This window comes from Crocuta crocuta, unplaced genomic scaffold (genome assembly GCF_008692635.1).
Source record: "Crocuta crocuta isolate KB4526 unplaced genomic scaffold, BGI_CrCroc_1.0 scaffold1, whole genome shotgun sequence".
Taxonomy (NCBI): Eukaryota; Metazoa; Chordata; class Mammalia; order Carnivora; family Hyaenidae; genus Crocuta; species Crocuta crocuta.
Window position 1 is genome coordinate 6,989,329 of NW_027527930.1, and position 25,453 is coordinate 7,014,781.

Genomic DNA, 25,453 nt, shown 5'->3' on the forward strand with positions numbered 1-25,453 from the left:
ACTAAATAAATCTACTAACATAATTCTACTCCTGAAACCATTATTACACTATATGTTAACTAACTTGGATTTAAATAAATTAAAATTTTTTTTCAAAGTTTACCTGGATGTTCTTGTAACTCTAGAGCTCCACAGACATAAGTTACATCAACTATAGGAAGCTGAGGGTGCAACAGAAGTTAACAAATCCCACCGATCTCATTCTTTGGGCATTACTGGAGCCATTCTGTGAAATACTGCCTCCTGTCTGCGCCACTCACCTTGCCTGTAACATCGGAACCCGGCTTTTGCCTATGTGGTCAGGGGCTTATCCGCGTTCCTCCCGAGAATGGCATGCAAAAGTTGCTGTCCCTGCCACTGCTTTTACAAAGGGAAAAAAGGAACATAACGACATAAGGTCGCTGGGAGTGTTGGCTGGGAAATGGAGAGACAGAGAAAATCATCATGCTGTTCCTCTTTGCTAGGTGAAAAGACAAAAAGGAATAAAAATATTTTCTTCACTCACTTCCTAGATAAAAAGGAATAAAAATATTTTCTTCACTCACTTCTTAGCAAATTTTCTTATAAGAACAGATACTTGCTTCAAAATGACAAGCTTGTATAAAACCTGTATTTGAGGGGTGCCTGGATGGCTCCATCCGTTAAGCATCTGACTTCAGCTCAGGTCTTGATCTCACAGTTTGTGGGTTCAAGCCCCGTGTCAGGCTCAGTGCTGACAGCTCAGAGCCTGGAGCCTGCTTCAGATTCTGTGTGTCTCTCTCTCCCTCCCCTGCTCATGCCGTCTCTCTTTCAAAAATAAATAAAATAAAAAAAATTAAACAAATAACTGTATTTGAAATCCTAAGAAACTCTGTATTTTGTAATAAACTTGCTCTCTCATTTGCTTTCTTTTTTGATTCATGGGGCATAACCAGAAAACGGCCAACCTGGGGCAAACCTGAAGACAGGTAAACATTTGTGTTTGAATCTTACCTCCCTTTCTGGATCCTCTATTTCAGCGCTCTATCACAGCGCGCTCCCGGCTCCCCACTCCCGCTCCCTCCCGAGGCACCCCATGGCTCACAGGGCTGCCAGCTGCCCAAAGAAGCCTACTTAGACTGGGCTTTCTCTCCCCCCAAACATTAAAACTGTTGCCATCCAGGGGCGCCTGGGTGGCTCAGTTGGTTAAGCGTCCAACTTCGGCTCAGGTCATGATCTCACGGTTCATGTGTTCGAGTCCCGCATCAGACTCTACAGCTCAGAGCCTGGAGCCTGTTTTGGATTCTGTATCTCCCTCTCTCTCTGACCTTCCCCTGCTCATGCTGCCTCTCTCTCTCTCTCTCTCTCTCTCTCAGAAACAAATAAAACATTTTTTTAAAAATAAAAAAAAAGAAACTGTTGCAATCCAAAACTCAATTGCACTGAAATCTAGTCCATGGAGACATTGCTGGGACACCTATAAACCTCAGGAAACCTAAGACAAACTAAAGTGTCACAGCTTCAATGCCTCGGTCACTGTATCTGTTAGAGAAAGCAGGCTGCCCCGTAATGTTTCATAGCGAGGACTTTTTCCAGAACAACTCCGGGTATAATTGCAACATTCCTACCCCTTGAACATGCATAGAGTTGCCTGTATGAAAAGTAGCCTACACCTGTAATTTAAAACGTAGGCCTTCACGACTTAAAAAAAATTTGCATCCTTTTGTCTAATAAATGTCTCTTTAAAAATACCGTGATGCCTAGCAGGTTTATTGCCTCGGGGAGATCGTTTTCATCACTAACACCTCAAAGTGAATTTATGCATCAAATGTGTTCCTCTTAGCATGTAAGTGGGCTTTGTGCTTTTAAAGCAATGGAAGGGTGTGATGCATCTTGTGCTTTGTGGCACGAAGAGCCTCTGCATGTCTGAGGTTCCAATTATGCTAAAAAGGCCTAACCTGAATCTAATCATCAGACAAACCCAGACTGAGGGACATTTACAAATCACCTGCTGTGTCATCTTCAAAAATGTAGCTGTCATGGCAGACAAAGGTCACGGGAGATTAAAAAGACATGATAATTAAATGTCATGTGTGGTCCTGGAGGTGGGGCGGAGAGGGAGAGATTGCCAGAAAGGACATTACTGGGATCACTAGCAAAGTTTTTACGTGGCCCGTGTGTTAGGTACTAACAGCCTTATGTCAGTGTTAAATTTTCTGAATTTGATGATTATGTAAGAGAACATCCTTACATAAAAAGATGAAGTACTTGAAGGTAAAGGAGTATGACTTCTGCAGCTACACCTCAGGCCATTCAGGGGGCAGCCAAACCAGGAGAGGAGGGACATGGAGGCTGCATGTGGTCTGCTACCAAATGACTGGTTTGTGGCACATTTAAACCCTGGGTTTTGCTACGCCCCTGATTAATTAAACATGAAAAATTAAGAAAGAGCTGACTCACTTTATAGATGTTACCTTATGGCATTTGGAAAAGCATTTGAGGAGGTGTGCGAGTTTGCTGGGACTGCTATAAGGAAAATGCCACAGCCGCACAGCAAAGGAAACAACCCACAAAACTAATNACTATTTGTTAAAAAAATAAATAAATAAATAATTTTAAAAAAAGAAAAAGAAAATGCCACAACCTGGGAGGCTTAAACAGTGCAAATTTCCTTTTTCACAGTTCTGGAAGCGGGAAGTGCAAAGTCAAGGTGTCTCGAGGGTGGGCTTCCTCTGAGGCCTCTCTCTCTTTGGCTTGCAGATGGCCGCCCTCTTGCTGCCTCTTCACGGGGTCTTTCCTCGGTGTACGGGTGTGCTGGTGTCTTTCCTGTGTGTGCAGGTTTTCTCTTCTTAATAAGGATATCTGTCAGATCGGGTATCTCCAAATATAGTCACACTCTGACGTACTGGGCATTAGCACTCCAACATAATCAATGTCAGGATAAATTCAGCCCATAACACGAGGCACCCAATTTTGAAGGCAGTGAACTACAAACTCCAAGAACAGCTGCATAATCTAGAGAAGGCTGGCTTTGATTTTAAAGAAAACCATGGGAGAATTGCTCAGGTAGTTTTATACAGAAAGAAAGGAAATCAGCATTTTCCTTTTTTAAGCAGAGAGCAGATTTGATTTATTTTTGTAATAAAATGTGAGTAGCTGTCAAGTTCCTACTGGCGCATCCAAGCTTGTTCTAAACAGCCAAGAAACAAAGGCACCAAGGATGGGAGGTGCGGAAAGAGTGGGCGCAGCTGAAACCAGGCACTGGGGCGAGCGGCTCTATATACCTCAGCGCCTCCTACGGTCAGCAGCAGGTAGAACCACTGAGTCATCATGAAATAGCTCTAAACTGGAAACACAAAGTCCATCGACAGTAGAAAGGATGAATAAATTGTTATTGTATCATACAGTGGAACACCACACAGCAAGACAATGGATGACAGCTTCACATCACAGCATAAATGAACCTCGCTTCATGTTGAGGGAAAGAAGTCAGATACAAAACAATACACACAATAAGATTTCATGTATGTGAAATTCAGGGACAGGCAAACCTCACCCATGGTGACAGAGGTCAGAATAGTGGTGATATTTAATGAGTTGGCTGAGTAAGGACAAGAGAAGGTCTGCTAGGAGCTAGAAATATTCCATCACTGAGGGCGCCTGGGTGGCTCAGTCGGTTATGTGTTCGACTTTGGCTCAGATCATGATCTCATGGTTCGTGGGTTCAAGCCCCGCATTGGGCTCTCTGCTGTCAATACAGAGTCTGCTTCAGATCCTCTCTCCCCAACTCTCTCTGCCCCTCCCGCTCTCTCTCTCAAAAATAGATGAACAGTTTTAAAAAACAAAAAGAAAGAAATATTCCATAACTGGATCTAGATGGTGTTCACTCAGGTGTGTGCGTTTATAAAAATTCATCAAGCAGTATACTTAAGATTTATGTATCTTACTATATGTAAGTTATCAGTTAAAAATTTTTAGGGGCGCCTCGGTGGCTCAGTTGGTTAAGCGTCCAACTTCTGCTCAGGTCATGATCTCGCGGTTCATGGGTTCGAGCCCCGCGTGGGGCTCTGTGCTGACTGCCAGCTCAGAGCCTGAAGCCTGTTTCAGATTCTGTATCTCCCTCTCTCTCTGACCCTCCCCTGCTCACTCTCAGTCTCTCTCTCTCTCTCTCAGAAAGAGAAAAAAAAAATTAAAAAAATTTTAATGCTGTAGGGGTGACTGGTTGGCTCAGTCAGCTAAGCAGCCGACTTCAGCTCAGATCATGATCTTGCGGTTTGTGGGGTTGAACCCTGTATCTGGCTCTGAGCCGTCAGCTTCGATTCTGTGTCTTCCTCTCTCTCTGCCCCTCCCCCACTCATGCTCTGTCTCTCTCTGTCTCTCAAAAGTAAATAAACATCAACAAAAATTCTTTAAATTTTTTTAATGCTGTAGTGTAAAGAAAATCAGTAAATATATGCTAATTATAATTGTAGATTTGTTTATCAAACAAGCATTCAAATATTCTATTTTCTGGTAGATAGCAAGGTTGTATAAAGTAATGCTTCACTGAAAATAAATCAGACCAAGAAAGGAAAATACTGTATAATATCACTTACATGTGGAATCTAAAAAAGCGAAACACTGAGACATGGAGAGTAGAGTGGTGATTACCAGGGGCTGAGGAGTGGCGAAATGGGGAAATATTGGTCAAAGAGCATAAACTCCCAGTCATAAGATTAACATGCTCTGGGAATCTAACATACAGTATGGTGATTATAGTTAACAAAACTGTATTTTAGATTTGAAAGTTGCTAAGAGAGTAGATCTTAAATATTCTCACCACAAAAACAGAAATGGTAATTATGTGACAGGATGGAGATGTTAGCTAACACCACTGTGGTAATCATACTGCAATTTATGTGTGTCAGATGATCATGTTATCCACCTTAAACTTACACAATGATAATGTCAACTATATCTCAGTAAACGGCAAGGCAGCAATATTTCACTGAAACATCACCTCCTAACAGCAAGCAGAAGACTGCATATTTTTTAGTATATAGCAATAAACATTTGTCTTTCCCAGTTAAGGCAAATTCCAACCAGAGTAGTTTGAACAGCCTTAAATATAACCTTATACATTTATACAGTTGGTTAGCCAACGAATCACAAAAAGAGATTAACAGTCATTCCAAACAGAAAATCTCTCTTACAATTTCAACATGGGAAATTCATGATAAGCATGAATTGGACAGTAGCAGTTCAATGATTTGTACAGTAGGACAGTGACAAAGTATGACATCTGAAACCTCCTGACACAGATGTCCAAGTCCTTACGGTGGCCTGCATGACCTGGACTCCCTACTCCTGGTTCCCCCAGCCTCTTCCTCTCTGACCTTATCTCCTACATCTCTCTTCCTTTATCACTCTCTGCTCAGTCACACTGCCTGCCTCACTCTTCCTCAAATAAACCAAGCATATACCTGTTAGTGAACTTTTAAACTTCCTGATATTTAACCCTAATAGCTTCCACACCAGCTTCCACATATCAGGGATTTTAAAATCTCAGGATTTTAAACCTCAGGATTTTAAAATCTTCTCCAGAAAAGGGGCGTCTGAGTGGCTCAGCTGGTTAAGCATGCGGCTCTTGATCTCAGCTCAGGTCATGATCTCACGGTTTGTGAATTGGAGCCCTGAGTCAGGCTCTGCCCTGACAGAGGGGAACCTGCTTGAGATTCTCTCTCTTCCTCTCTTCCTTCTCCCGCTCATGCATGTGTGTTCCCTCTCTCTTTCTCTCAGAAATAAACAGGCTTTAAAAAATAAAATAAAATCGGTGCAACTGGGTGGCTCAGTCAGTTGAGTGCCTGACTTCAGCTTGGGTCATGATCTTGCGGTTCGTGGGTTCGAGCCCCGCTTTGGGCCCTGTGCTGACAGCTCAGAGCCTGGAGCCTGCTTCAGATTCTGTGTCTCCCTCTCTCTCTGCCCCTCCCCCACTTACATTCTGTCTGTCTGTCTCTCTCAAAAATAACTAAGCATTAAAAAAAATAAAAGATGAAATAAAATAAAAATAACAACATAAAATAAAATAAAATCTTCAGGAAAAAAGGACCTCTATTAAGGAGATACATACATCCCTCTTATAAAATAGTTACTGTCACCCGTGTCTGCTCTCAATCTTCTTTTAGGAATTTTAACATGAATATTTCTCTGTTTCACTGCAGATAAAATTTCTCTTTTTTGGGAATTTGTTAGATAACTGGTCATAAAGGCAACCAGAGATAGAGAATCCACCAATAATAATTGCTCACTCATTTTGTAATTTCATCAGGCTTTTATTAGCAACATCTATCACTTAAAAACAAACAAACAAACAAACAAAAACTTGAGTCCAATCCTCTGTAAAGTTTTCTTCCAGGCCACGGCAAGACATACATGTTTCCTAGGAAGGCTAATCATCCGAGATGCCTCTTCAAACTATTAGATTTTAAATATCTGTTCACCAGTCAGGAGAAACTGATTTTCTGACAACAAAATTAATAACAAACTTTGATTCATGTTCTAAACAGAAGGGTTATTACATGTTCAGTACATAATAAACCCTTTACTTTCTTTAGAAATATCTTTCAAAATTTCCTTCACTTGGAGAATTAGATGCCCATCCTTATTCAGAATAGAGGAAGCTTTCACACAATCATTGTAATAAAATTGTGTTTGAAATGTGTTTTAAGGTTCTGTTTCCATGTTGGCAAAGTATTTCTCATTTTCTGTAGTCCCTTTTCAGTTTTCCTTGGTGATGTTTTTCTCAAATCAATATGTTGAGAAGCACATTAAGGACTTAAGTTTTAGACACAAAATAGATCACTTATTTCCTCTAAACAACATGTTCTACTTCAATTTCTGAGTTCTTGTAGACCAAAGGCTGACTTATACATACCAGCTGGCTGATATCAAGGTTGGAAGCGTGTCTGGGGCTGCACCACACAAACTCCCCATGATATACGCCAAAAGAAATAGCCAGTGCCAGGGGCGCCTGGGTGGCTCAGTCGGTTGAGCATCCGACTTCGGCTCAGGTCATGATCTCATGGTTCGTGGGTTCGAGCCCCGCATAGGGCTCTGTGCTGACAGCTCAGAGTCTAGAGCCTGTCTTTGGATTCTGCATCTCCCTCTCTCTCTGACCCTCCCCTGCTCACACTGTCTCTGTCTCTCTCAAAAATAAATAAAACATTAAAAAGAAAGAAAAGAAGTAGCCAGTGCCAGTGTGGACTTCCAAAATCCCATTCATTGTAAGCATTGGCTTACATTCTGCTGCTTGTACAGAAACCACACTTGAAGCCCATGCTTCTAGTGAATCACAAAATGCTCTGAGCCCTCCTTGGATTAGCACTACTGAAAGTGGCCTGATCGGCCCTCCTTGCCATTCTGCCTTTGCCCTTCTGCTCACATTTCATCACTGTGAGGCAAATTTCCTCTCATAATTCTCCAACTTTTTTTCTTTCAGTCAGGATTTTCAGCGAAGTCCACAGCGCTGCCCTACCACCTCCATACTCCCATCAGCCTAACCCTCCTCCAGCCATTGCTTCTGCCTTCTGAGTCACCAGCCACCTGCTGACATCAGGGGAGCACTGACACAGCCCCAAAGCCCGAGATACATGCTTTGGTCTCTTCCGCTCCCACTGTGCCTTATAAACCCCTGGGACTGGAATACTGGAGTGTTCAACTGTCAGTGGCCACTAGAGTGCGCCACTCCACTGGCAATACCACGTGATGGACTTGGATCACCCCTACCCTTCAAATAGATTAAGATCTCATGAATATTGAGCCCTTAAAAATGGAAAAAGAAGACCTTTTATTGCATGGACAAAAGGAATGGACAAATACCCCTCGGGTAAAGTTCATCACAGGCTTAGCATTTTTGCCCTTGTGAAGGACAGGCTAAGGCTTACAGTGAGCGTGGAGTACAGTGAGCCGGGCTTTACTGCCATCTCCTGGACCACGGCTCGGCAGAACTGGGCAATCTGGGCAAGAGGCCAAGGAGTAGGGAGGGTGCATTTTAGCGAATGGATTTAAGGCCAACTGTAGCAAACCCTGAGCGCAGAGCTTTCATAATTATCCTGATATAATTCCTGTCTGCCCAAGCAGAACTGACTTCTTCAACCTCTACCCTGGAAAGGAGAGGTGCTTCTCTCTTACTTATTTCCTCTCAGGGCCCAACAGAAGAATGGGGACGCGACCACCTTACTTAAAACGACAAGTGTATTTAAAAGTACATTCTGCTGGCTGGTACTGGGGAAGACAGTATGGAGGTTCCTCAAAAAATTAAAAATAGAACTACCATATGATCCAGTAATTCCACTACTGGGTATTTATCCAAAGAATACAAAAACACCCATTGGAAGGGATACTTGCACCCCTATGTGTATGGCAGCACTATTACAATAGCCAAATTATGGAAGCAACCTAAGTGCCCATTCAAAAATGAATGGATGGGGCGCCTGGGTGGCTCAGTCGGTTAAGCGTTCGACTTCAGCTCAGGTCATGATCTCACGGTTTATGGGTTCGAGCCCCGCATTGGGTTCTGTGCTGACAGCTAGCTCAGAGCCTGGAGCCTGCTTCAGATTCTGTATCTCCCTCTCTCTCTGACCCTCCCCTACTCATGCTGCCTCTCTCTCTCTCTCTCTCAAAAAAAAAAAGTTTAAAAAAATTTTTTAATTTTAAAAAACGAATGGATAAAGAAGATATGGTACAGATATATACAATGGAATATTATTCAGCCACAAAAAGAATGAAACCTTGCTATTTGCATCAACATAGGCGGATCTAAGGAGTACAATGCTAAGCAAAATATGCCAGTCAGAGAAAGACAAATACCATATGATTTCACTCATATGTGGAATTTAAAAAGCAAACAAACAAAGGGGGGAAAAGACAGAAAGACAAACCAAAAACAGACCCTTAAATAGACAACCAACAGAGGGTTACTAGAAGGGATGTGGGTAAGCAAATAGGTGAAATAGGTAAATAGATAAAGGGGATTAAGAATACACTTATCAGGGCACCTGGGTGGCTCAGTCAGTTAAGCGTCCAACTTCAGCTCAGGTCATGATCTCACCGATGGTGAGTTCAAGCTCCACATTGGCCTCTGCGCTGACAGCTCAGAGCCTGCAGCCAGCTTCAGGTTCTGTGTCTCCCTCTCTCTCTGCCCCTCTCCCACTCACGCTCTGTCTCTCAAAAATGAATAAACGTTAAGAAAAATTTTTTAAAGAGTACACTTATCTTAATGAGCAATGAGTAATATATGGAATTGCTGAATCACTATATTGTACACCTGAAATGAACATAACATTGTATGTTACCTATACTGGAATTAAAATAAAATTTTAAAAATACATTCCACTGGCCGGGTTGCATTTCCCAGTACAAAATGATTTTTTTAAATTTTTTATTTTTTTTTATTTTTTATTTTTTATTTTTATTTTTTTACAGTAATTTTTTAAAATTTTTTAATGTTTAATTTATTTTTGAGACAACCCTTGAGCAGGGAAGGGGCAGAAAGATGGTGACAGAGGATCTGAAGCAGGTTCTACACTAACAGCAGCAAGCCTGATGCAGGGCTCCAACTCATGAACCATGTGACTGACTGAGCAGAAGTCAGACACTCAACGAACTGAACCACCCAGGTTCTCCCAGTACAAAATAATTTTGATGTGGCTCAGTCAGTTAAGCATCTGACTTCGGCTCAGGTCATGATCTCATGGTTCATGGGTTCAAGCCCCGCGTTGGCTCTGTGCTGACAGCTAGCTCAGAGCCTGGAGCCTGCTTCAGATTCTGTGGCTCCCTCTCTCTCTGACCCTCCCCTGCTCATGCTGTCTCTCTCTCTCTTTCTCTCAGAAATAAATTTTAAAAATTTTTTTAAAAATAATAAAATAAAGTATACCTTGAACCAAATTCTATTATCTTAATTTGGAATTTGGGTTTATTTTCAGAAGGTAGGAAAACATTTACAACGGAAAATCTCCAAAACTCAAGCTACAATCTACCTTTTTTTACAGACCTTTAATGTCTTTTATTCACAGAAGGAGGAAAACAAATGACTGATAAATATACAAAAAAGAAACTTGTATAAAAACATGTGGGACCTTGGTAGTAAACAAGAAAATGTAAACTAAAGAGATAATTTTCACCCATCAGACTGGTCAAAATGGAAATTATTAGTAATATCTAATATGGTCTGGGTGTGAAGAAATAGACCTTCTCATCCACTGTTGGTGGGAAACGGTACAGCATTTTTTGTAGTACAGTTTGGCAGAAGCAGTCAGGATCTAAAATGAAGCCTCCCTTTTGCACCTCCAAATATCCATCTCTGCTGAGCATTGTGATTGTTTCTCCAGCATCCATTCTGTGTATATTTTCCTAGCTTTGTAGAAGAGCCAGGTGGTTCTGCAGGTAAACTGTCATTGGCCCAAGCCAATCAGAACAACCCTGTTTCCTTCTGGGGCTGTCATTATGAATTCAGACAAAGGAATTTAACAGAGGTCAAGCCAATAAGTGCATGCCATTCCCCTGGCTACAGTGCTTGATTCACAGTGAGCAATATCCAAATTTGGCCTGAGTGAAGTGAAGTTTTGTCTAGTGGCTAGAAAAACACACTTCTTCTTCCGTAAGTGAATGAAGAAGCATGTGACTCCAGAAGTCTAATCCCCCAAAGTCTATATTATCTAAGCAAAAATTTTTGCATTCATTCCAGTTCTAAATAACCATACCCATATATTTATTTCAACAAACACACACGGCTCTACCATTGATTGAGTGGGGTTGACTAAATTCCTTACATCTTCTAAGCCAAGTACCTTCCCTATAAAATACGGCTTACATTCCTTCCCTCATAGGATTATTATTACTATTGTCATATACACATCACTGTGTGAGATGGTGTGGAACAAAGGTAGATAAATAGGATGTTCCCTATTCCTATTCTTTACCATAAAGAATAGGTATGTGTTCTCAATCTTTAGAGACACAGAAAATTTAGTGGGAGTGATGACACTGGATTATTGTTCTTGCCCATGGACCTCAGAATCAGGCCCTAACTCTTCTGGAGGGTCTAGAACAACTTAGTAAACAAATTTTCTANAGAGGTTGGGGGGACAGATAGTTGGTATACATGTAAGCAAAAGGAATGATGAGGCTAAAAACAAGTTGGGGAGGGAAGGAATAGCCAGTTGGGACACTGTTGTCGTGGGGAGGAGGGATAGTTTTAAACTCTAGCAGCTACATTAATAGAGATTACTTTCCAGATCTAGAGGCAAGGAGATAGCTGAATGGAGATAAACTGACAAAAATTGCTATTCTCATGACCGAGAGATCCTCCCTTGACTAGAGACAGAAAAACATGCTGAATGGGGATATTTTGGTTTTATTTCCCTGATTCTTCCTTATTTTAAATTCATGTTAACCAATAATATGTTTTCTAAAATTTTGCCAGAATCTTCCTCACTTCTACAGATGATCCTGCATGCCAAAGTAGAACAAGAAAGGATTGAATAAGGCTATGCAATGGGGGGAAATAAAATTTCACTGAAAACAAACGAAAATAACAATTTGTGGATGGATTTTTTTAAGAGAAAATTTCTCAGTATATATATATAGTACATTCAACATCAGGTATCCACAAACATCGATAAACACAAAGCTCTAGGTCACAAGTTACGTACAAGTAATGAGAAGTGATGTCAAGATTTGTGGTAAGATACTTTTCAGAAGGAAATGTTAAGAAACAAATACACTGTATATTAATTACAGTTTCAAGTTTTCTCATGTCTAAAGCTAAAGAGAAAAAGTAAGGCCCTGTAAAAGCAGTGAATAAAAAATTACATTTTAAAAGTCCACTACCAATATAAGAACACGACACAAAACAATAAAGAAAAATCCATTTAGTCCAATTCACTTGAACCAGCCTTAAAGCCATAGGAGCAGCGACCCTTGCTGTTTCTAATTCTCTGCCAGGGGTTCAGTTTTATAGAGGAGGGCTTAGAAAACAAGTTAATCACATTCTTCAGTCTGGTCTGACTCAGAGTTTAGTGCAGATGGAGAGTTCTATTGCAGCACAAATCAGATAAAAGAACGAATAATGAGAGAGTCACATAAGGAAACATGACTTCTTTGTTCCCATTTCAAAAGGAAGTCAGCTATTCTAACCGAGCAAAGTATTCTCAATCAGGGGACCCAAGCTCTAAGCCTCAGTCTCTTACAACTTCGAGCAGGCAGTCTTTACAAGACATGTTACTTTATGAGCAGGCAGCTTGTATCATGTGCTGTATAAAATAACTAACTTGCCAACATCCAAAAAACAAACAATCCAATTAAAAATGGGCAGAAGACATGAACAGACATTTCTCCAAAAAAGACATACACATGGCCAACAGAAACATGAAAAGATTCTCAACATCACTCATCATCAGGAAAATGCAAATCAAAACTACAATGAGATATCACCTCAAACCTGTCAGAATTATCAAAATCAAAAACAAAGGAAACAGCAAGTGTTGGCAAGGACATGGAGAAAAAGGAAGTCTCTTGCACTGTTTGTGGGATGCAAACTGGTGCAGCCACTACGGAAAACAGTATGAAGTTCCTTGCAAATTTAAAGTTTGGGCTACTATATGATTCAGTAATGTCCACTACTGGGTATTTAGCAAAGAATATGAAAATACTAATTTCAAGGGATATATACACCCTTATGTTTAATTGCAGCATTATTTGCAATAGCCAAATTATGAAAGCAGCCCAAGTTTCCATCGATAGATGAATGGATAAATAATATATATACACATATACATAATATATGGAATATATATATTTAATATATATGTGGAATATTATTCAGGCATAAAAAATAATGAAATCTTGCCATTCACAAAAACATGGATAGATCCAGAGAGTATAGCGTTAAGCAAAATAAGTCAGGCTGAGGAAGAAAAACACCATATGATTTCACTCATATGTAAAATTTAAGAAACTAAACAAAGGAAGGGGCAGGGAGAAAGACAAACCAAACAGTAGACTCTTAAACAGAGAACAAACATAGGGTTACCAGAAGGGAGGTGAGTTGGGTGATGGGTGAATTAGGTGACAGGGATCAATTACCATGATGAGCACTGAGTAATGTATAGAATTGGTGAATCACTATATTGCATGCCTGAAACTAATAGAATACTGTATGTTAACTATACTGGAATTAAAATTAAGAACATAATTTAAAAAAGATAACGAACTTGCCACCTCTGTATCAAAGTTTCCAAAAAAACTAACAGATAATTTCAAATTTATTTGTTAAGTACCATACAGTGCTATACACATTATTTGTATTTTCTTACTTAAATAAATGCAAATAAAGCCATCTATGGAGCTCAGTAAGATATAATATTTATTCATTTTAAAACATACATCCACACATCAAGCCCATTTCTCTCCACCAATACATATACATATTTCCTATTAGGTTTAATCATATTCTTCTAAGGAGAGCAAAGTAATCTTAAGCTGAAAGAAAGAATTATTTTGGTTCCATACCTATAGGCCCAGTTGGCAAAAACTTCTTTCTCAAGTAGTTCTGCCAAGGATCTAACCAGATATGATCCTTGAATCTCAACTTGCATTTCCAGTAAACTGTTTTTAGTTCTCTAATTCTAAAGTTCACAAAATGTTTTAATAGGCAAAATATACCAAAAGCAAATACAGAGACAAAAAGGTAATTGATCCTAGATCCTCAGACATTGAGTGATATGTTTACACTGATCTTTAAATAAAAATAATATTGAAATAAGCTGAAAAGCCACTTGACTTTGAAGTATTGTCTGCTTTCCACACTGTACAGTCTACTGGCAATATTTTTTAATTAAAAATAAAACAATATCCTAATGTGAAACCTATTAATGCCAATACATTCACTGTCTTTAGCATGTTAGCCATACCAATCTAGTCAAACATCTGGTCTGTTTAGAAAAATAGAGCTTCAATATCAAGACCAAATTTTAATGGAACCACCTACAGACTTCTACATTGGAATCCCTCCTTTTGCCTCCTCCTGAATGTCCTGCTCTTTTGAGGACAAAGTATCTAAGGTCAGAATTTTACTATTAAGCTCCTCAGAGTAATAGAGAAGAGGGCCGGTTAAATTCTTGGGCTAAGTTTTAGTCAATGTCTTTTGGAAGAAAACAACTCACTGTTAACTGGTTAAGGCAAAACACCCACACAAATTCTGGTCCCCTTAACAACCATTCTCTAAAATGATAAATTCAGAGCCTGACTGGCACCCTAGAAGCCAAAAGCCAAGAGCCAAATTGACTTAAGCTTCCCACCTGAAAGTCATGGACTGGGGCATGAGAAAAGATGTGTAGACTGTATGTAGGTAGATATTTTTACATGTTGGTGAAGAGCTTTCGGGAAGGCCTATGTGTTTGAGTAAATAAGAGGACAGGAGCATCTCTGCGTTCTGTCTGATATCACCTTCAAACTGTCAGTGGACAGGAGTGAGGTCTGTAACAGTGGACATTTCCTCTCCAGAGCCTCTTCAGCTGGCGAGTTCAATAGTAACTGGCCTAGAGAACAGTAACCAGTCCTAGTCAATCAGTAACACTGCTTCCCGTCTCCCAGTTTTGTATTTATATACTTCCCTTTTCAGGAAGAGGTGTAGTCCTCAACTCCAAGGTATGCCTACAAAATTCTCCTTCACCATTATTACTCCACAATCATGTTCCCGCACGCAGGAGCATGAGCACCAGAATTTTACAATACAGAGGACTACCCGATGTCAGAATCATACTAAGTCATTAGAAATAAAAGGTTTCTTTGAGACATTTGCACTAGTATGGTTCACAGAAAATCAACAGAGAGCCTAGATTCCCATAGTAAAATGATCAAACATCAATCACAATAATCACAGAAACCAAAGATATACGTCTAGCCATAGAGAGCAGTTACGTATCTCCTTAAAGCCTAGAAACAAGGAATCTTTTTAAATGTATATTAATACGTAAGTTAGGGTAAAGGAAACATTTTCTCTTACTGATCCTAGTTTTTCATTTCTTCAAGTGATCGTAGTTTTTATCCCCTACCTCCACCAAACTCAAGCCTAAGCAAATGCGTACGTTTATACAGATAACACAGAAAGTTCAATGCATAAATAACATAACCATTGTTTCTCTCTCCCTTTTTAAACTCATTTTTAATCTTGGGTAATTTTAAATCACAATCTACTAACAGTAAATACACATTTGTGGAGCAAGAACCATATCACTGCTCGTCCATTGGGTATATCTTGAAATGGAAACAGTGGCCTTGAACAAGGTGATAGGATAGCAGTGGGAGAGGGGCACTTGTTCAATCTTCCTTCGAAACACTTGGAAGTCTTTGTCTTTTTTCTGCTACAAGGCCTTTCCCAGAAAATGCAGGCAGTTCAGAAGTAAATGACCAAAACCACAAATCTTTGTAGGATATCAGCACTTTTGTCACAAGAAGGTGTCATCTCAAGGGCTAGAGCGGCATCTAAAAGCACAGGGGGATACAGGCAACCAAAGAGTTTAGAAAAAATCTTCCTAGAAAGTGGTTTCTATCTCACCTGCTTTCTCACATTGAATATATTTATAATATTGTAGGTATCATACAATCTAAGAAATTTTAGACCATAAACATCAAAACCAATATTTTAAAGACAACCTTTAGGACAATGGTCAACCAAAACTGTCATTGTAGCACACCATCTCCTTTTATGTAAATAATGACTAGTTTTGACCAAAGAGATCCAAGTTTTATAGAGGCTACAGTTTATACGGAATGTGTCATGAGTGCCTCGCAAAGACTTCTCCCAGCGCCTGGCGCCTGTGCCAGTGAGGAATCAAAACCTAAGATTTGTTCACTTCACAGTAAATTCACACTGGATGTCACCAACATTCAAAATGCTTTGCGGAGGTTAACAGGTTAATTCCAACAACACATTTAGGAGAGTGTGGGATCTTATTATGATCACATTTTACAGAGTTCATAAGATATTAAACATTAGATGACTGGTCTGAGGTCACATAGCAAATTGCCACTCAAAAGGTCTGATCTTTGGTTTTCATTTTTTAGTTATATTTAAAAGGAAGGCAATCCTGTTACCATTTAAAATTGACATTTAATTTTTCAGATCACTGTTGGTATCTAATCAAGTAAATCCTTAATTTACTCTGTCTTCTTTTTTAAAAAATTTGTAACATATTTCTCCTAGGGGTAGGTCCCCAGTGGGGTGGGAACGTGTGGGTCCCGTTCTTGCTGTGCAGACACATGGTGCAGGCCTGGAGCCTGGAGCTCCCTTTTTTTTTTACTGCAGTGGAGTAGCAGGCCAATAATAAAGTCCATCAGAAGCAAAAAATGTCTGTGTGTGTGTGTGTGTGTGTGTGTGTGTGTGTGTGTGTGTGTGTGTAAAGGAAGGCAGAATAGTGCTGATCCCCCTTTATTGGGAAAAAGATTACCAAGCAATCATTTCATCTTTCTTGCTTTACGAGCCCAAAGGGCAAATGACTGATAAGGGAGATAAGTCCTTCCACCTCACTCATCACCCTGAATTCACATTACTGGATCCAATAAAATTCAGGAGATTAGTTTAAGGGCAAGAGCTGTAAGCTCTATGAAAAGGGATTTCATCCCAAAAACAAATACTACTTCTGTTTTTTTAAGTGGCACAATTCTTTCTTACCAGGTGTTCTCACAGAATCAATCACTGGAGAATGTCTTAGCAGCAGAATTTGGCCTTTAGCAAGCTACAAAATATTTCCCATGGAAGATTACTTCGCATTAAGTATGAGAAACCAGACATACCCAGTTCAGAACCAAAATGACTCTCAGTGCTGGTGTTCCATTCGAGGCAAATCAGCCTCTGAATCATCTGACAGGGGAGGTCCTGAAACCTAGAAGTTAATAATCGAGCGTTACAGGTTCTCAAAAATTGTAAAAGTCCCACTCCCCTCAAAATCCCAATTCTTGTTTTTCAAATATCAGGTGTTTAGAATTAACTATTCATAGCTCAAGCTCTTGCACGGAAGATGATGAAGTAAGGGGCTGTTATTCTTTGACCTCTTTGTTGATACGTATGTTAAAAGATGCTTCTGATGTGCCAAAGTAGTGTGAGCCCACTACAATCCATCTCTCCTACTCACCACAGACAAACAAACAAACAAACAAAAAACCTTTAGGAAAAACATGAAAAACCACTGGAGATTAAGGAGAGGTGTCAAAAGTTGGAAACGCGGTCCTTCACGTGGGGGTAGGTTTCCAATTCTGTTTGTTTTTTGCTCCTGTGACTTTGCCCAAAAGGCAGGCCCTAGTGTCAGAGTAGCAAAGAAGTGGAAGAAGCTCAAGGTCTGAAAGAAACTCCCTTGATATCCCAGAGCAACCAGGGAGGAGAGTCCCTGCAGAATGTGCAATGCAAACAAAACTTCAATGACTGCCTGCAGAAATAAAACGTCAACGTTCTCCAGAGGATCATAACAGGACCTGGAGGCTACACAACGTAACATTAACAGTTTCTAAGATACAATCAAAGTTATTGGTCACCAGAAAGATCCAGGGATGTGTGATCAGTTCTCAAAGGATGTGGCAATCAACAGATGCAGAAATATATATATGTTATATATGTATACATATATAACTTAATTAAGTTTATAAAGTTCCAATATTTGGGCCATCTCAGGATCAGTATGAATGAAGAAACAGAAACTCTTAGCAGAGAAATATAAGCCCTAAAAAGAACCAAGTGGAAATTTTAGGGTTTACAAATACAGTATCTGGGGGTTGCCTAGGTGGCTCAGTCAATTAAGTGTCTGACTCTTGATTTTGGCTCAGGTCAAGATCTTACAGTTCATGGGATCAAGCCCCATGCTGGGCTCTGTATGATCATTGCAGAGCTTGCTTGGGATTCTCTCCTCCTTTATCTGCCCCTTCCTGCTCATATACTTTCTATAAATAAATAAATAAATAAATAAATAAAACAGCATCTGAAATTTAAATATCTCTCTGGAGGGGCTTAATAGCAGAAGGGAAATAGCAAAGTAAAGAGTCAAAGAACTTGAAGATAAATCAATAGGAATCACCCAATCTGAAGGGCCAAGATAAAAAAAGAAAAAAAAATTAAAGAAAGCAGAGTCTCAGGAACTTGTAGAAAATACCAAGAGGTCTAATATCTATGCCATTGGACTCTCGGGGGAAAAAAAAGAGAAAGAGATTATTGAAGAAAAAAATTTTTGGAGAAATAATGACCAAAAACTTCCCAAATTTGGCAAAAGAGGTAACTTTACAAATCAAGAAGCTCAGCAAATGCCGGACAGGATACACTTAGAGAAAACTATGCTTATACACATCTTATTCAAACTGATAAACACAAAATGATGAAGGTAAAATCTTGAAAACAGCTAGAGAAAAATGAAACATTACATACAAACAATCAAATGTCCAAGAATGTTCCCATAACGTGAGAGTGCAAGGCAAGCCACAGCTTCTGCCAGAAAGCCTTTTGCTTTCAGTCTCTGGTTGTTTTTCTTACCACTGACATCTTCCACATATAAACTCATGTTCTTTTGATATGAATTTGTGTTTTTCACTACACCTACTTTCTCCTTTATTGTATCTTATATACACTTAGGAAATGAACAAATAAACTAAGAGTAAAAACGCAGATCCATTTTATTAATATAAAAGGAATAGTTCAAGTCAACCAAATAAAAATATTGAAGTATGAAGGCACCAAAGCCTTTCTTCCATTTCATGAGACGACATTTGGTTATGTGAACCCTGAAAAGTGGTTTTGAACAATAGTACACTCAGAGAGCAAGTGAAAAATTTTGCACCTTTAAGATCCACATTAAATTTAAGTTTTAGAAGTATACAAGGAATGTCTTGAGACACTGGAGTTCCTAAAAGTAAAATTTGTGATAGTAATTAATCTTCACGCAACAGGAATTTTTTTAGTTTTGATTATATTGCTGCAGAAATTGTTAGCAAGAGATAAGGCAAAGTAATAGCAGTCACTACATCTTTTTCTCAAGATCACTATGTAACTGCCTCTATAATTTGTTATCCTCAACAATATAATTCCCTTTGTTTACAGAGCTCTACCAAATTATTTAACGTGCAGTAGTAAAAGAAAGCATCCACATATATAAGGAGGCAACATACAGGTGTTGTCTAGGAAATGAAAATACTTAAATGAGGATAGAGACTTCAATTCCAAAACAAAATTGTCTAGCATCAAGAAGAGGTGAGACATCTGTAAGTAGAACAACGCATATCCAAAATTTATACTAGTTATGGTTCGCTAAGGAAATTGAAAAGTTTGCGAGTTTTCTTAATGTGAAAATGAGTGATAGGATGCTTGTGAAAGCAGCAGAAACACAAATATTCTGTAGAGTGAAGAGAAATTATAGAAAAATAATTATATATCAAATAGCAAGTCTTTAACATGCACAGAGTAAGTTGTCTTGGGGAAAAGTGTCAAATAGAGGATACATTTTAAAAGGATAAAGGCAATTCAAAGAATGAAAGATACGTTATATCTTGGGGGTTAATGCAGTGAAATACTACTATAAATTACCACAAAAGTTATATGGAATCCATAGCGAGGCTACACCCATACACATATACACACATACTTTTAATCTATAAAAATTGATGACTATAAGCTGGAAAATATCTATATAAGTATATATGTAATAAAGATACTAAGTGCAATGAACAGTAAGACAAAATTTGACAAATAAAGTTGTATGGATCCCACCAATAAACCTGTCCAATCCTTAAGAGCAAGCTTTCCTTAAGATACTTAAAAAGGACATGAGACCCAAGTTCTACCCAATCTGTAGAGTATTTCTGTACCTGATGTAATGCAATACTGGGGTTGTGCAAGTCAATAGCGGCCAGAGAAGGAATTCGAGATTCTGAGACATTTTTGTTCTCCTTCCTTATTAACCTGGAATTTCGAGCTAGATAAAAATAACCATAAATACATTTTATTTTAAAAATTAGACATTTGTATTAGTTCCACACATTCTCTATCTTGTCCCTCAGTATATACTTAGTGTACATGTTTACATACATAAGTCTGTACATATTTACATATGTAAATACATAGTTACTACATTTTATTTTTAATATTTTATTAGTTTACTTAACATACATTTTATTTATTTATTTTTTAAATAGTTTATTGTCAAGTTGGTTTCCACATAACACCCAGTGCTCATCCCCACAAGTGCCCTCCTCCATGCCCATCACCCCTGTCCCACTCCCCCCAACCCCCATCAGCCCTCAGTTTGTTCTCGGCATTCATGTTATTTATTTTTTAAGTTTTTATTTCTCATTAATCTCTACACTTAACATAGGGCTCAAACTTACCACCCTGAGATCAAGAGTCACATGCTCCACTGAATGAGCCAGCGGACACCCCAATTTAACATAAATTTCAAATAATGTAAACAAAAAGGCTGAAAAAGTAAAAGCATTATACATACCTATGCCTTCCAAGGCTCTTAGTTCAGGGAGATGATTATAATTCAGTTCAGGCAAATGGACATCTGTCTTTGAGTATTCCCTTCTTTTCTTATTAGCCTGAAGTAGGCTCTTTTCACTTGTGACCTAAGATCAGAATGATTAACACAAGTGAATTCGCTTCCAGGTAAGCTTGGCTTGCCCCTTTTGTAACTACCATATTGATTTCCTAATATCTAGGAATTTAAGAATAACACAAAACTTCAGAAGTCCTTGAGTTTCTTTATTTGGAATTTTCTACTTGCTCTTTTAATAGAGTAAGTGCTAAGACTCTTGGTTCAAATTAGTTATAAAATAATTAGTTCAAAAAAACTGTCTGCATGTCCAAAAAAATAATGAGTTCAAACTACTAAATTTACATATTCAAAGAGTGACAAAATATATAATAGGTGTTTATAATAAATAATTCACATCTCAAAATTAAAGGTTGAGGCAGGGGAGAGGTATTGGTCTTCAACGTAGGTGTTGAAGAAAATTTAGGCTTAGCTCTGCCTCCATTAATTTTCATTAGGACTCAAATGTGTCTTCTCTCCATTAATCTCGACCTCTTTTCCTGACTGCCTCTTAAAAGTAAGGATAAACAGAAATAAGATATATAATTAATAGCCAGTGTTGATTATGCAATGCCTGAAAGAAGGCTGGTATCAATTCCAGCAAAAATGCTATTGAGCCAGGTACTCTGAAAAGCTTTGCTGATCAAAGTAATCTTCCAAAGCAGACCAAGCATGTAAAATACAAAAATATCTATAAAGAAATCAGGAGGATATTTAAAAAAAAAAAAAAAAAGGAAACTACTATGGATATAGAAATTGTGGGCCAAGAATAATTAAAGGAAAAGCAAATGTAACGCCCAACTCATGAGAGATATGAAAAAAAGGCCATTATTTTTCAGCTCTGAGGATAATGAGAAGGGTAGATAAGGGAAATTTGAGAGAAAAATACTCCTTTGGGAATATATCCACACTTCCCATTCCCTGGCACAAGAATTCATTCACCACATTCTGGAGGCATTTTCTATGGTGCTAGATACGTTTTAGGTGTAGGGTAGAGCTGTAAGGAAAACAAAGCATATATTCCTGCCTTGGAAATGTACAGTCTAGTTCAGGAGACAGACAATATGTAAGTAAGTGAATATAGAGGTATATGCAATGGAAAAAAATTAAGCAAGGAAAGAGAAAAGAGAGTAATGGGAAACAAAATGAATTCTAATATTAGGGAAGACCTTACAATAAGTCTTCATATAAGCCAAGGTGGAGAAGCAGCAAATTCTTCAGTTCCTCTGGGGGAAATAATGTTCTAAAGCAGAGGAAATAATAAGTGCAAAAGGCCAAATATAGGAGCATCTCTGGCCAGGTTCAAGGAATACAAGGGAATCAGTGGGTTGTAATAGACTGACCAAGAGTGAGAGTAGCCAGGGGCGCCTGGGTGGCTCAGTCAGTTAAGCGTCTAACTCTTGATTTCAGCTCAGGTCATGATCTCACAGCTTGTGAGATTGAGCCCTGTATCAGGCTCTGCACTGGCAGCGCAGAGCCAGCTTGAGATCTTCTCTCTCCCTCTCTCTCTCTCTGCCCCTCCTCTGCTCACACTCTTGCTCTCTCTCTCTCTCAAAATAAATAAGTAAACATTAAAAAACAAATAAAATTTCCGAGAGAGAGAGACAGAAAGAGAGAGAGTAGTCAGGGGTGGAATAAGAGGGATGGGGACCTGAGTCAATCAGTGACTTAGAAGCCCTGTTAGGACTTTGGTCTTTACTCAGAGATGACAAGTCAATGGAGGATTTTGAGTGGAAGTCTGATGATGATGATTTAAGTTAACTTTATTTTTTAAATTTTTTTCTTAAAAATTTTTAAACATTTTTTATTTATTTCTGAGAGAGAGAGAGAGAGAGAGAGAGAGAGACAGCATGAGAAGGGGAGGATCCGAGAGGGAGGGAGACACAGAATTCTAAACAGGCTACAGGCTCTGAGCTAGCTGTCAGCACAGAGCCTGATGTGGGGCTCGAACCCACGAACCGTGAGATCATGACCTGAGCCGAAATCGGCTGCCCAACGGACTGAGCCACCCAGGCGCCCCTAAGTTAACTTTAAAAAAGAAGCATTCTGGCAGTTACGTTGAGCATAATAACACTCCTTTGAACCTTCAGAACACCTCTGAACCTTGTGCATGCTTCCATTCTTATAATATGACACTTTTAATTTGTTTTTCCTTTATTAGACGATGGCTCCTTGAAGAGAGAGACTGATTCATCTCCAGTGTCTCATAATAAATAATCAATAACTATTTGTTAAATGAATAAATAGAAAACTTTCTTTTTTAAAGAATGTTTATTTATTTTGAGAAAGAGAGAGAGAGCATGAGCAAGGAAGGGGCAGAGAGAGAGAGAGAGAGGGAGAGAGAAAGAATTCCAAGCAGGCTCCACACTGTCAATGCAGAGCCCAATGCGGGACTCAAATCCACAAACCAGGAGACCATGACCTGAGCCAAAATCAAGAGTTGGACATTTAACTGACTGAGCCACCCAGGCACTAGATACTTTCACCAAAAATCTGATGTGAGATACAACAATTTACCTTGTCACCTACTCTACAAAAGAAAATTTACTGTTACTAAAAATATTAAACAGATGTCATTTAAATAATACATTTAATCATCTTGACTTACAAAACTTACTTCAACTTTAAGACTTTCACATTTATGATTGTGACAGGTTAGAATGTATAATTAAGGTTCCACTCAATGATATGTCTCCAAATAAGATTCTCAGTTCTTCACTATTATATTTAACATTAACAGAAGTCTAGAAATGACTAATGCTTGCTCTTCTATCACCGGGAATAAAAGTTCACTTACTGATGTGGTCACATTAATATTATAAATGCCTGATGGAGAATGTTTATGTGGTTTAACAAATGGAATGCAATACTTCTTGGTTTTCTCATCCACTCTGCAATGACAACAACAAATTTGTTAGAACCAGCAGTAACTATTTTTTCAAGCATAAAACCAAAACCAAATGACACAAAACTAAGTGAAATGCAGCTTAATCAGCATTTAATGGCTATTCATAATCATACAATGTACATAATTTTGGTGAAACATTCTGTCCTTTACCACTCCCTTCATGCCTCCCACCTGGCTCCCAAGTGCAACCAAATAAATTACTTTCCTTCCAGAAAAATTTCCCAAATGAGCTTCTTTGTACCACCAAATACCCACAGCCATACCATGTAGCAGCAGACCCTCAAAACCAATGATTTCGTTTATTATGATATCCTCCTTTCACATTTTTAGACTAAATAGTTATAGACCCTCCTCACCTTCCATAGTATAATCCACTTTCTTAGGACTCAGATGAATTTTTTTTTATCAAATGCTAATAATTTTCATCACACAGGCCAAAAGCCTTTTGAAACAGAACGCTTACAAGAATGAAGAGCACCCAGAAGCCTGAAAGCAGAATGTGGCTGAATCGACCAACACTCACAACTTGCAAACATACCCTTAAACGTCACTTTGCTTTTATTTCCTAACTTATACCTGTAGCTCTGAACTCCTGGGATAGTCCCCATTCCAGAACTGACACCTGCAGCCACCGCGGACTGATTGTGCGTGAGCGGGGGAATTGCCACGCCGGGACTTCTGGTGTGATCCATGCTGCCGGTGCCGCAATCTCTGAGGCTTGTAGAAGGCACTGTTTTGGGGTGGCTCGTCCCATTGTCAGGGAAACAGCTGGCATTTGAAACTCGACTGACTTTTTCAACTTTTTCTCCATCCATTTTTGACCCTTTTATTTTAAAGACTTTAGAATCTTTAATTTTGGGATCAGCGTTGGTATCCTGACCATTAATAAAAATGTTAAATCATTAGTGATCTGAGGAGAATGAAAAATTACCTCTTCCTATAAAGAACGGGTCAACTACAGTAGAATTCCATAAATATCATCTTCTCGTCCCCCCGTGTTCTTTTTTCTATCTATGGAATTAAAATTTCACCCAGGATTCTTGGTCAGACATTTATTTTGAATAGGAATGCAATTCACACTAGCTCTACTATATATCAGATTAATACGATACACACATATATCACATGTATATATAGTTCAGTAGAAAAATGTGAAAGAGTAAGTATGACTACTTTTGTTCTTATACATCTACAGTCAGAAAATACACAGTTGAGGGGCGCCTGGGTGGCTGATTCGGTTGAGCGTCCGACTTCGGCTCAGGTCATGATCTCATGGTTCATGGGTTTGAGCCCCGCATCGGGTTCTGTGTTGACAGCTAGCTCAGAGCCTGGAGCCTGTTTCAGATTCTGTGTCTCCCCCTCTCTCTGACTCTCCCCTGCTCACGCTGTCTCTCTCTCTCAGAAATAAATAAAACATTAAAAAAATTAAAAAAAAAGAAAATAAAAAGTTAAGAACTTCTTCTTTTGGTTCATTTGAAAAAAATGGGAGTGGGTTGTTGGAGGATTGGGATTACCTTACCAAGAACAGATTCTGGATAACCTACATGCAAATGTAAACTTCAAATAAATTAAATACCCAAATCTCAATTTTGAAATGCTCTACTTTATACAAAAAAATTTTAAATGATATTTTTCTCTCGTATCATTTAAGGGGAAAAATGGTATGTGCATGTGCTTGTGTCCATGTGTGTATATGTGAGTACATGGGTCTAAATGTTCTTAGATGACTATGACTTCCTGATAAGACCTACTGCATAGTCTGGTACACACTCTGGTACACAGTAGGCACTCAATATATGATATGTTAAAATAGTTTTGCAAAAGGTAATGTCTATAGAGAAGGTATATTTTTACAACTAAGCTAAAAGTTAACAACTTGTTTACTACTCAGAAAACTGCTTTTTTCATTTTCATTTATTTTCCTCCAAAAATTAAAGGACATATTACATTTAAAATTTAATACACATGAAAACGCAGACAT

At 38.8% G+C, this 25,453-nt stretch overlaps 1 protein-coding gene across 1 annotated transcript in view; it reads right to left on the reverse strand.

Moving 5' to 3' along the window:
- Window positions 1-13,942: 13,942 nt before the first annotated feature.
- Window positions 13,943-25,453, reverse strand: part of CDKL2 (cyclin dependent kinase like 2) — a 48,685-nt gene continuing 37,174 nt past the window's right edge. Inside the window, exons 9-14 of the mRNA XM_077750371.1 lie at window positions 24,049-24,347; window positions 23,362-23,455; window positions 20,475-20,598; window positions 19,840-19,946; window positions 16,792-16,880; window positions 13,943-15,480 (exon numbers count right to left, since the gene is read on the reverse strand). Coding sequence (XP_077606497.1) covers window positions 16,815-16,880; window positions 19,840-19,946; window positions 20,475-20,598; window positions 23,362-23,455; window positions 24,049-24,347 — 690 coding nt within the window. The 3' untranslated portion in view covers window positions 13,943-15,480; window positions 16,792-16,814. The remainder of the gene's footprint in view (window positions 15,481-16,791; window positions 16,881-19,839; window positions 19,947-20,474; window positions 20,599-23,361; window positions 23,456-24,048; window positions 24,348-25,453) is intronic.